The sequence below is a fragment of the Uloborus diversus genome, chromosome 7, assembly GCF_026930045.1.
Source record: "Uloborus diversus isolate 005 chromosome 7, Udiv.v.3.1, whole genome shotgun sequence".
Classification (NCBI taxonomy): Eukaryota; Metazoa; Arthropoda; class Arachnida; order Araneae; family Uloboridae; genus Uloborus; species Uloborus diversus.
This window is the reverse complement of record NC_072737.1, coordinates 121,951,676-121,965,169: the sequence shown is the minus strand read 5'-3', so window position 1 is coordinate 121,965,169 and position 13,494 is coordinate 121,951,676. Positions and strand designations below refer to the sequence as shown.

General features: G+C 32.5%; 1 protein-coding gene across 1 annotated transcript in view; it reads right to left on the bottom strand.

Moving 5' to 3' along the window:
* The window catches only part of LOC129226862 (nitric oxide synthase, inducible-like), a 57,824-nt gene extending 45,433 nt beyond the window's left edge, over positions 1 to 12,391 (bottom strand). Inside the window, exons 1-2 of the mRNA XM_054861492.1 lie at positions 12,257 to 12,391; positions 2,224 to 2,360 (exon numbers count right to left, since the gene is read on the bottom strand). Of these exons, the coding sequence (XP_054717467.1) occupies positions 2,224 to 2,360; positions 12,257 to 12,391 (272 nt within the window). The remainder of the gene's footprint in view (positions 1 to 2,223; positions 2,361 to 12,256) is intronic.
* Positions 12,392 to 13,494: the final 1,103 nt, after the last annotated feature.

Here is a 13,494-nt window from a genome sequence, read left to right as displayed (position 1 = left end):
AAGGCGAGCAGATATCAATAGTTGTCAAGCTTTTTTGCATTGAGGTAAACCAGCTGTAGAAAACAAGAGATCAACAGTTTAGGATAGATATCCATTTCGGTTTCTAAATCTTGTGAATCGTAAGAATTTGATGATAATAAAGGACTATGTACTGAAGTAGAAGAAAATTAATTTAAAGGATAGATTTCTACATTGTTCTGATCTGGATATTTTTTTTTAATTTATATTTTAGTTATGGAAAATACAGTATATTTTTATGTTAGGAGTAATCAAGGATTTTTCGAAATTTATATTTTAAAAATTAAAAATTGTATCAGCATTTAGGTATGCTTATAACTAAAGAACAGCGAATTAAAATTTAATTGCAATTACTTATATTTATAGCATTGAAACCTTGCAACTCTATTTGCCACACCTATTACATACACAGGGAATTTTGTAAATCAACACCCCCAAAGCCTGGAGGAGGCAATTTGTTGCTGTCAAAGATCATTCATTAATGGCCTAGGCCATTCATTAATAGCCTATAGAGTTCCTTGTGTCCATCTTGGTGGAAAGAAACGTTCCCCTGCTACTTGGTTCGAACAAGCGCAGAAGAGCGGTACGCTTGACCCAAGGCCATTGGTGTACATGTACCCTCTGTAACATGTTAAATTTTACAGAATGAAGGTGAGAGAATGGTCGGTCTGGAAGTAGCAGCACCTATTGAGGTTCAAAATTACTTTAAATACAGAACGATAGAATTATTTTTACATAAAAATGAGAAAATCCGCAATTTTTTCTTCGAAACTCAAAAAAGGGGACCCTAGGGGCACGTGTTAATATTCATGGATTGACTTAAAATTTTGCAGGGATCATTTATTTGTATAATGGAACAAATTGAGGGGGCGTCGCGTAAAATATCTGCAACTTCAAAAATAAGGACCTCCTTAATATATATATATATTGAGCAATCAGGATTGCTAATTGTTTTCATTTGACCGTCCTTGATGTCCGGTTCCTTTTTCAGCCCCACCGTCCTTTGCAGGCGCGGCTCCTTCCGGTAGCCGCTGCTCCTGGTCGGTGGCGTCCATGTCCTACACACACGTACGCCCATACACATACACATACGCCAACGTTCATACACACAGGTCTACGCACACACACAAGCCTACACATACACAACTATACACACGTAACCGCCCAAGAGCAGGGACAGGAACCGTTTCTAGAAACAAGCGAAAGGGGTTGTAACCAATGAGTAGGGTCCTGTCGCAACTCGTGATTGCGAAAAGCATAATTTGAATTCAAAATTTCAGAATTCAAATTAATTTTCTTTCTTTTTTTTATATTTTATTCTGATTGTTTAACATGCGTCGCTTGACACAACTTTCATTTTTGATGTACCCGTACAACGCCGGTCAATACAGCTGGTATTTCTTAATTAAAGAACATTAAAAGCTCCATTAGAAAGTAAAATACGGAGCAAAGTGGCGGTAACGAAAACAATCTCCTTTTTTTTCCTAGTTCGTGCGTTTGTTTTCGCCAAAGTGAAAGGTAAACAAGTGGACAAGCGCAAATTAACCCCTATTCTGTACATGCACTTCATAGCTTGTAAAAGATAGAACTGGCATTTTACAAAGATTTTATGAAAGCAATTCTCACATATCATACGAGGCAGTGAGAAAAAAAGGGATGAAAGTGGATGTTTTAATGTTCTGAGAAAATCGCGTTTAAAGTTTAGAACCCAGTAGGCTTTTATTAAAAAAATATTCTAAATCATGCTGTATAGCAGCACCTACCAGGACTACTAGTACATTCTCCTGCCCCAAAGCAGAGGAGTGGTTCTCCTACCATTTACACTGATTATCTCCGAATTTTTAATTTTGGCCCTTATACTCCTATGCTGCTAGTTACTTCATATAGAGTAGACCGACCAGTAAAAGAACAACTTATATTTGTTTTGAAAAAAAAAAATAAGATTTTAAGCATTTTTTAAGTTCAATTGACAATAGTAACTTCTTTCTACACAGTTCCAGAAGGGAAACGACTGTAAAATGCTGTTTTGTCCACTAGTTTGGGTATTCATTTACTTGTATGTGTGTGGGGGGGGTGTACTTTTCTTTTTCATTTCCTACCCCCAAAACAAACCTGATGCAGAACTATAAATTTGCTATTTGTTAGAAATTACCTAAAACATTTAATTAGTTATTACAGAAAATAGACGTTGATAAAAATATTTACCTCTTTGAAGATGCAATGTACTGTTCCAGAAATTTAGACGCTTCCTCTAATATTTCTTCAGTCGACCTTTCACCTGGAACTGTTGACTGACCACTCATAAGAGCCCCACAACACGATGATTCCGAGCATTTTATTGGCTTTTAAAAGAGACATAAGATAGGCTTTCATTTTTAGAATAAGGACAATATTGACAACTAAGCAAATTATCACCTGAGTATAACTTTCAAATGCAAATGATCTAAGAACACTTAGCAGGCATTAACTCATGATTTTGAAATATTATGGTCGGAAGAGGATACAGGAAAGGGGTCATGGGAGTCGTGACATCTCATAAAACGTCGGCAATATTTTGTTATGGGAAGATATTCTGCTGTAAGGTTCCCCACATTTGAGCTGTTTTTTAAGTCATAACTGATCGTTTGAAAATAAAACTAATCGAAATTAGTTGAGAAAAATAATGAAACATGTTTTTTTTAAGTCGTCTTTTCATAACGTAACATATGCTATTTTCGTTTTTAAAAAATCTTGAAAAAAATGTCGACTGTGAAACAGTTTTGCTAGACTCTTCCCATGGAAATATCTCTTAGTGTCAATGAAATAAAAAGCAACCAAGGGTTTGCCGCTCTAACGTACAACTTAAAAAAAATTGAAGCAGTCGTCATAAAACACATAAATTATATACATATTTCAATGTTTTGAAATAAAGTATAGCCTTGAAAGCAGATAGAGCTGTAGAGAAATGTTCAATGTCCCCGAAAACAGCAAACAGGAGAAACATTACGTCTACAGTGATAAAATACGCTAAACAGTTCTTTGACAGCACGATTGTTTCCGATGCAAAGGCATTTAATTCTATTGAAAAGGGCTGCTAGCATTCAAATAGTCTTTTGAAAGGCTAGGCAAAAGCTAATTGTGTGCTTCAAAAGTGCAAGGCCCTTTCATTTTTTGACCTTAGTAATTATTGGTGAAGACATACTGGAGGTAAAGGATGAATTTAAGGCATCATGTATAGCGAAAATAGCTCTTTATTCAATCAAGACTCCTCTCTCGTATTCACTAGACTATTCGGTTCTTGGTCAGACACCTGACCCTCAGATTGAACCCTTCCTATTAATCAAAGAAGGCTTCGACCGAAGGCTTGGTTCTCCAACCCAGAGTTTCCTAAACTGTGGTCCACGGACTCCCGGGGGCCTGCGAGGTCCGTGGTGCTATCCAGCTAAAAGGTTAAATATCATTGAGATTGAAGGACGAGTAACAGGGTTCATACTCTATTTGGATGAAAAAATTCCATGACTTTTCCAGGACTTTTTCATGACTTCATGAAAATTTTCATGACCTTGTTACATGAAGAGAATAGTACTATTTAATATTAAACTTGCCTTTTTTTTTTTTTTTTTTTGGAAATGAGCATTAGCAAAACTTCTATGTGAATCACACTACCTGATTGAAAAAATATCGGTGTAAACCTAAAAAACTGAATAATTCTTACCTGTTTTCATCATATAAGTTTAAGTTAAGTAAAACTACAGTGAATGATGTTTAAATGTCGACTATTTGTTTATAAACAGGCAGAATGATAATGATTGGGGAAAAGGTTGAATGAATCATTACTAAGTTTCAATAAATTTGCTTCAAAAGTTGCCTTTTAGTGTCAACTTGACAATTTTTAGGTTCTTTAAAATAAATCCACATTCTTTAGTAAATTCATGTTTCTAAACCAGATATTTATTTTTAAAAAAATAAAAAAAACATTTCATAGTAAATAAATCTTTTGATTTAAATGTACTTGTTTACTTATTTGTACATTTTCAAATGCATATAAATTAATAGGTTCAGAAATTCCAGAACATGTTTGAATAATGACAATGAACGTACCAGTGGGTCTCATGGATTAGTTTTGCGGGCCGTATATTGGAAACTACTGTTTTTGAGTATTAGAATTCCCCTTCTTCTGTGTTTTATCGCAAGACTAAAGATTGTCCAAAACCTTCAACAAATTGAGATAAACTCTGATAAATTTTAAAATAAAGATTTAGGAGTGATGGAAACGAACTTGGATGCAATGTGTTTTTTGAGATCGTGCAATTTTCCAGTTTAAATAAGCTTTCGTGGTGCAATACTAAATCACTCAAGATTTCTAATGCTCTTTTTAGCTATTGTTACTTTTTCCCAGAACATTTTTCCATGACTGAAAATAAATTTCCATGACTTAGACTGAAAATTTCAATTTTCCATGACTTTTCCAGGTCTGAAATTTGCTTATTTTCTTTATATGACTTTCCAGGATTTCCATGACCCGTACGAACCCTGGAGTAACGATATTTTGATTCAAAAAGAAAGCACATTTATGAGGAATAAAAAAGTTCTTGCTTAAGTACATGGAGGACTCAGCAGCCTCCCCCTCCTCGGAGCTCTTGGAAGTAAACACACTACACATTAATTGATTTTGCGTACATGACGAAGTTCATAGTGTTACAAAACTATATTGAGTAAAATGCAAACATTCATGCATATTTTTACAGCTGAGATATTATACTTCAAATAAAACTTCTTCTCCAAAATTTTCAAGATTAAATTTAGTAGTCAACATTCAACATTTCAATCAAAGGCTGAAATAGATCAAATGGTATAGTTTGAAGTCAATTTTAATACTTATGGAGTACCTACAATAGTGAGAAGTAAAAATTTGTGGCTTCTTTTTGCTGTAATTTTAACACATGTTTGAAAAGTATACTTTGGGATACTTGATCCTTATGAATCAAAGAGAATTGATCCAGATCAAGTGTCCTTTAATATGACTATACACATAAGTACATGACATATTTTCTATTCATTGTTTAACAGAAATGCTGTTGTCCTCCAGAATATAGTCTGCAGCTTTAAGAAGACCGCACTGCTTTCCCAGTAGTAGAAAATTAAAAGGTTATTTGGTTCGCCTGTATATTTACATATAATGGATGATGAATTTCTCGCCAATTTGCTCGCCCCTGTTCTGGTAGCTTGCTCGTCCACGTTATGATTATTTGCTCGACCATGTTATGAAAATTTGGCCATGATAATTTGCTCAGTGAAATGTTCTTAGAACTGGAATTAAAAAAAGGACAAAATCGAATTTTTGAAAATTCGCTTCGAGGTACACACTAGGGTGGGCCAAAAAAACTTTGTTTGGAAATCTGTTTTTGGACAGTGTGGAAAAGTTGCTATATTGGTCTGTTATCGCTCTCAAAAAATTTCGTTAAATTTGTTTAATATTTAGCCGGCCCTATTTGGCCTTGAAAATCTGAAAAAAAAGGGCAAAAATGTAGTTTTTTTTTTTTTTTTTTTCAAAAAAAAAGGGGGGGAGAGGGGTTTCAAAAAAGGAATAAATTTGAAACTACTTTCAGAAAACAGTAGAAGTATCAGACAATGAATCAGTTGTTACCCTCAAAGACTTTTATACATTTCGTAGAATATTTAGCTGCGCCCCTTTAAGACTGAAACATGAAGAAAATGAAAAATAAAATATATTTCTAACAACAATCGTTAAAAAGTAGTTTCAAAATAAGAACTAATACTGAAATGTTACGTAATTTGCTAATTAGGATGTACACGGAAAATTCAATCGCAGTTTTATGCGATATTTGTTCGCCAATTTTAAAAAATGCACAAACTCAAATAAAAATAGTTATGCAAGATGCTAATTTTTTTTAATCTGCGGTTCCAATTCTCTCTCCTGGTTAATAAATGGTGCTCATCTGCTTTTATTAGTTCTGAGATTATTTTACTACTATTTTAGATATGTTTGACAAATAGAACACTTAAGTATTAAAAAATGATTATCCTCTGAAGTTCTTTAAACTCACCAAATTGACGGCCGCTAAGATGACACCCTTCAAAAGACATCTGGCGATCAAAAACTAGCATCTAAAGCACATGTAGCACTGCTAGAACCAGGTAGCAAGTCCATCGGTCATATATCGCTAACAGCTGGTGAAAGTGCAAAAGAAATTTCGCAAGGTATTATAGGCTTTGCAAAAAAGTGTAATATGAGCTTGCTCCACTTATCTGTTATTGGATGCGACGGAAAAAATGTAAATACGGGATGGAAAGGTGAAGTAATTCGTTTACTTGAGACATATTTCAAAAGACTTTTACAGAGGAACATATGTGCTGCTGCATACTTATGAGTTGCCAATGAGGCATCTTATTCTGGAAATGGACGGTTGCACAAAGGGCCACATTCATATTCTGGAGCTATCGGACAGCTCCTCAGAGATTTTGAAAAAAAATCCAGTGGTCAAATTTGATAAAATTGACTGCAATCTTCTGGCTTTGGATATGGAAGATATACAAAATTTAAGTACTGAACAACAGTATTTGTATCGAATCTGTCTTGCCGTAAAAGATGGTAGTTGCCCTTCTAGCGTGGATGACAGTAGACCAGGCAAACTCAGACATGCACGATGGCAGACAACTGCAAACCGTTTGTTACGCTTGTATATAGGCACTCCAAGTCCGTCAGAAAATCTTACACTGCTTGTAAAGTATGTTATGCTAGTTTATGCTCCAATGTGGTTTGAAATAAAAATGAAACCAAACTGCCAGTGTGGTGCCCAACATTTTTGGAAAATTCAAGGCAGTTTCCAGACAACGTTAAGCAGATAATTTTCAAAGTTTTCTCAAATACTGCATATTTCGCTCATTCCTAACAGCTACTGTTGACAATGTTGTTTGACTCTAGAAAATATATTCGGGAATTAGCAGTTAGGCGTATTCTCAACTCTAGAAATGAGAAGACGAAGTGCTCGGATGGTGTACGATTTTTTAAGCGTCTTAAAAACAAATTTGAAGCGGTTGATTATGCTGATTTAGTTGATTGGGCAAACTGTGTTGTAACAGAGCCCCCGCTTACAATGCATCTGAAAGACCAAGACGTGAATGAAATGTGCAAAGAACAGTCTACAGAGTAAACTTTCGAGAAATTTCCCTGTCACAGGTAGGCTGTGGAACGTTGTGTGAAACTAATAACCGAAACTGCAATAAACGTTTGTGGGGAAACTTCACGAGATGGATATATTCGTACCAAACTTCCAGCTACGAAAAAATTTTCATCATTTGATAGCAAGAGACAATATTATTCGAAAAAATAATATCCATTGTGCATGAGGTATTATAAATCAAATTTGTAGATTTTTTTTCAAAATTTTTTTTCTCTCTATACGTAATTCTAGAAAATGTATGATACTATTGCGTGATAATAATTACTATGATTAATAGTCTATTTAATTAATGAGTCTATGAATTAATTTTGAAAAATAATTTTCACGTTGATTCTTAAAGAAATCCAATATTTTTTAATTTTTCTCCAATTTTTGATGTCAGAAAGGTGTGGTTAAATGCTCATTAAAATCAATAAAACATTTTATGGGCTCGAACTGGCTCGTTATATAACATTTTCGTTGCGTTTCAGAAAAATATTTGGAATTTATTTTGAAAAAAAATTTTGACAAAAATTTATTTTTCTCTTCTATTTTCGGCTTTTCAGTGTCAAATAGGGCCAACTAGATATTTTTTAATATCCAAGAAATTTTTTGTGACTGCTAACTAGCTTTGGCGCGCTATCCAAAAATGGATTTCGAAAAAAAAAAAAAATCGGCTTATATCGGCCCATCTAATGCACACTCCCATGCTACAAACTAATTCTGTGTCAAATTTCATGAAAATCGGCCGAACGGTCTAGGCGCTATGCACATCACAGACGTCTAGACATCCAGACAGAGATCCAGACTTTCAGCTTTATGATAAGTGAAGAAGACTAGCGGTACCCACACGGTTTTGCCCCTAGTAGAAAATTAAAAGGTCATTTGGATCGCCTGTATATTTACAAATAATGGATGATGAATTTCTCGCCAATATGCTAAGTTAATTTGCTCGCCAATGTAATGGTAATTTGCTTTCCCACGTTATGGTAATTTGCTCGTCCATGGAATGGTAATATACACATTCATAATTTGCTCGATAAACGTTCTTAAAATTAGAATAGAAAAAGAACAAAATCGAATTTTCGAAAAAACGCTTCGAGGTGCACACCCCTCTTGCTACAAACTCATTGTGTGTCAAATTTAATAAAAATCGGCCGAACGGTCTAGGCGTTACGCGCGTCACAGACATCCTGACATCTAGACAGAGATCCAGACTTTCAGCTTTATTATTAGTAAAGAAAATACCTACACCAGTTATTAAATCTACTGTTAAGTTTACCAGATACTTTAATTTTTCAAAATCATTCCTGAAATTAACATTTTTATAACTGTTTCTATTTTTATTCAAACCACTAATTTCAGCTGATTTTTGGTGTAATTTTGAAATATTTTTATAGTTTATGACTTAAAACACCGATTTTGCTTGTCGCTAAATACATACGTTGACGCTTAGGGATCTTATTAATATTTATTTCTTAGTTTTTACTATAATTGATCAAGAAAAAGTAAGAGTTTCTTCAGCTATGCTAGTTGTTTCCTATTACAGAGTTGATTTTGTTAGATAAATAGTTTCAATAGCTATTGTTTTCGTTTTGTATCATTATTTTTTTTTTTCGACACGAGCAATTTTGATTTTTTATGAGTAAATAATAGTCATGTCACACTAATAAATGTTTGACTTGCTTTTAGGACATAGTATTTTATGACAGATGGAAATCTATCAAAAGAACTGAATCTGAGCAAAATAAACACCTTTGTCGAGCAAAGTAATAACAGAAACAATGTTTTTTTTTTCCTTTCTTTCTTTCTTTCTTTCTTTTTTTTTTTTTTTAATGCAAGTTTGTGCTCTCAAAACTTTTTGTAACGATTTCCATCTATTCAAAACACCCAGAATTTAATTTTTTTCCGAACAAAGGCAATGACATTTCTATAAAAGCAATTCTTGAAATAAAGAAAAACAATAGATAATTTTCAGAAACTTACAAATTATCATTGGAAGTACCAGTAGTTCCTTTTTAACACAATTTCTTTTCGATAGGAAAGCTATTTTAAATTTATTTTTTTAAGGTTGCATTTTTAAAAAACATTACCAGCTATAATTTTTACACCTTGATACAAATAAACGGTGAATTAACATGATTCAAAGAATGGACACGACAGCATTTGTAGTATTTCAAGTTAATGTACTTTAAAAAGCAATAGCAGAGCTTTAAAACGAACAAAAGAGTTTTACAATCTTTTATCTTCAAATGATAGCCTTGCAGAACGAAAATGGTTCAGTTTGAGTGTCTTTATTGCACAAATTACAGTCTTTAAAAAGCAACAGAATACTCAACTGAAAAACCTGTTTCCACTTAATATCTTTTTTTTTTCTTTTTGCGCTTGAAGTCGTTTCAATTAAAGCCGCAACAGAAAATACTTTTAGTGCTATAAATTTGAGGTATTTACAATTATTAAACTTTGTTGAAGTAAGTTTATATTGAGTAATATCAATGTTGAATAACATGTTACATTGCTAAATATCAGTGACAACTAACTTTATTTTTCTTTTTTAATTACATAAAATAAATTATAACGATAAATAACAATGTCGAACAAGATGTCGTCACGTTGTTAAACACGAAAGCCGAGTAGAATTATTAGTTTGTCTCTAAATTACTCCAAGTAAACTTCGGCCACCATTTTTCTTTAAAATGAAACTCCACATGCTAAATTTTGTCGAGTAAAATTAATTTTTAATAAATGAAAACAGACTTTCTAATGAATATAAATTTCAGTCTTTGTTTTTTTTTTTTTCGATTGTATTGGAGAAATTAACTTTCTAGACAACAATTCTGAACATAAAGTTGCTATACCGTTAAAAACCATATTTGCTATTTTAAGTTCGAAAAAAGAAAGTTCCAAACACCAATGTGGAATGAAGTGTCGTTTAACAGCATAAAAAACCAAAAATTGACAAAATTATACTATAATTTCAAAATTCTATCATTAAAATTATTCTTTGAATGTCATATCAACTAACATCTGGTTATGATGATGAAATGAATACAGAATAAATTTATGAATTTTAGAACAATATCTTAAGTTACTTTCTCTGTCCTAATACCTGTTGATTTCGCTTTTCAACTGTTGCCAAAAACAATGGAAAATAATAGTAGGGGAATGTGGGGCAAAATGAACTTTCTTTTTTCAATATGAAAAAGTTGGAATTTTGTTCTAAAACTTGCGGTTCATAAAGAAAGAACAGTATATTTTATAGTAAAACTTGCACTGAAACCTTTTATTTTTATTTTTGGCAGTAACTTTGTACTTCCGAAAAAAGGTGGACATTTTTTACTTTTTTTTTTATTTCATGGGACAAAGTGAAAAATGAAATTGTTTCGAATGAAATACTTTTTTATTTGATTATTAGAGACATTTTTGATCAAATGAATGAGTAAATAAAAGAATGAATGAATAAATTTTAAAAACAAGGAAAAAATAAGCAAATAAAAAAATTAATTAATTAATATGCGAGAAAATAATAATGAGTAAAAAAATAGTGAATGAATAAGTAAATAAGCGAATGACTGAATAAATAAGGGAATTATTAAATGAAGGAATGTAAATAAAGTAATTAATAAATAAATACGCAAGTAATTTAATAAAGTATAGAATAAGTAATTGAAATGAGCTATTTCACTTTGTCCCGCATGCTCTTGAATATCTGCCCAAATTATTTCAAACACAAATAAGTTTAATATAAAACAAATAAATACTGCACCGAATATTAGTAGATATCAATTAATAATTAAAACGTTAATAACAAGAACTTTATCATTTAATAAGAAGAAAATTAGCTTTTGACTTACAACAAAACATTACAATATGAGTATCAATTTTTGAAAATTGCCTTTGTTACCATATTCTTTGATTTTCAAAGGAAACTTTTTCTTGACTGGAATAGACTACATGTGTTACTACGTAGTTAAAATATTACCAGATAGCTGACGCTAAAAGCGGAGTATATATTTCACCATTTCACTTTGCCCCACATTTCCCTAATTATAATATTAATTTTGTTAATGAAGTTAACAATCTTATTTCAGGACTGAACTTAAGAAAGCACAGAGTTGTGTTTAGACATTTAAAACTTTTCAAACTATATAAATTTTCAAATAATGTAGGCTTTGTTTGATTCAAGCCAAGTCATCAGTTTCAAAGCGTTTTCAAAAGTTTTTTTTTTTTTTTTTTCTCCTCTCTTTACACTTATTCTTTTTTTTTTTTTCAACTCGAGCATACAAACTTGCAATATTTCGAGCAAATTAGCGGTAAATATGCTGTTCTTTCTTTTGTTAATTTCAAAAATTTTTAAATATTAAAATTAACTGCAATTTTTGAGTGTTTTAGCAGGAAGTCATATACTTGTTTTATTTCATGCTTTGTAATGTGATCCAAACTTTTAGATAATAGTGTTTAGAATAAGAAAGAAGAAGAAAAAAATTATATTATATTTCCTAAATCCGTACAGTAAAATTATAAATACAGAACACACTTACGTATTTCCACACTGATTTAAGTTGAGTAAAGTTAAGTAAAATTATATTGTTAATTACACACACACGCACACGAAATTGTCAAACAGCTGAAAATCATGTTTTATTTGCTTAGTTATTAAGGTAAGCTCGATTAAAGATGATTTATTTTAAAATTATTTTTAATAAAATTATATTATTAAATTCCAAATAGAGTAAGTATTACCAGTTTTCAAAATATCGAAATCAAATTTAAAAAATATTATACTAGAAACTTATTGCTAAATAGAAGTAAGAGAATAATGCAAAGTTTCTTGCCAGATTCTTTCATGTCCAGAATATGATAAATTTGATTATACCAGCAGTTTTTGATGTTAATTTAACTTTTTTATCATTGATTTTATCGTTTATCCTTACTGCACAAGGGTACACGTTTTACTTCATTCGTATTAATGAAATTTCGTTTCAGAATCCAAAGTATTTTTAACAAAATATTTTTTAGTGGTTGGGACATAGCAAGATAGTAATATTTTCGATATAAATAATAATAATACTCACAACCGATTGTTTGTGAAGAGTATCTGAAGTTTGTCTTCCCGAAATAAAATTCGTAAGTTTGACTTCACTGCTTTGGCTGCAGGGGCATTTTGCTTGGCCCTTGTAGCTGTCCAAAGACAACTCCTTTATAAGCATGGTAGATGGAATTTTAGAAATGTGGATAATGTTTTGACAACTGAAGTGTACTTGCTTTTATAGGACGTGAGAGTGCCATTGCCAAATTATACCACTAGACACACTTGGCGACATTTTCCCACTCCGCAACTTTTAGGAAAAGCAACTTTTTTGAATCAGGTGATTCACATGCCTTTCGCGTAAAACCCCAGTTTAAAGCGCGTCCTTTTTCTTGGATGCATTTTCTTTGTGTCACGTTCACTTTTCAGGAGGCGGAGCTAGCCGTAATAGCAGTTGAAATGTTTCCCCGGGCTTTCCTTTTGTGAAATTAAATGCCTTCCGCTGCAGAGGGTATGTTTAAAAATTGCCACGTCGTTGGAAATTTTACAACACATAAATATTTTACGCCCCACTATAATAATTGTGATTATACCCAGGGCTCCGTGCTTAAGAATTTTTGGACAGTTGACTAAACTCACGCGTAAAATCCCCCTTTAGTGCTTTAGTAGAACAATTGAATAATGAGTTGTAGACTTGGAATTGCACACCTGTTTTATTATTTCATATTCTGTAAACAAGTTTACTCTGAGGGCGTAAACTAAGAGAGAATTACTTGATATCAAAAATGACTGTTTTGATGTTAAATGCCAATTGCTATAAACATTAAAAATCGTTCTTGGTTTCGAGCATTATAAAAAACAAGTTGAAGCAATATTTTGGAATAATTTTCTGCGTGGCTACAGTTTTAGAGGGGCCCTAGACAAGGACCTCGATGGGAGATTAGGGTAGGTCACTGTGAACTTTCAAAAAATCTCCTTGTTTGGTACATTTTTTCTGACGATTCGTCAAAATTATCATCACTCGGCGAAATTTGGAGTCCCATTCGGCAAAAGTATCATCATTCGGTAAAGTTTGAAGTTACAATCGGCAAAATGAGCATTTTCACCCTTTCAAAAGTTTAAGCTCGGAACGCTTCTGACCGAAGGCAGAGTCCTATGGACCTATGGGTAAAGTTTCACTGGTAGTTTTATCAATGAAAGTTTCAAGCATGGGTTTTCAACCTATCAAGTAGTGTCCCCTCTTTGAATACAGATGTGAAATCAAGTCTCTCCGTCCCTCTCCCT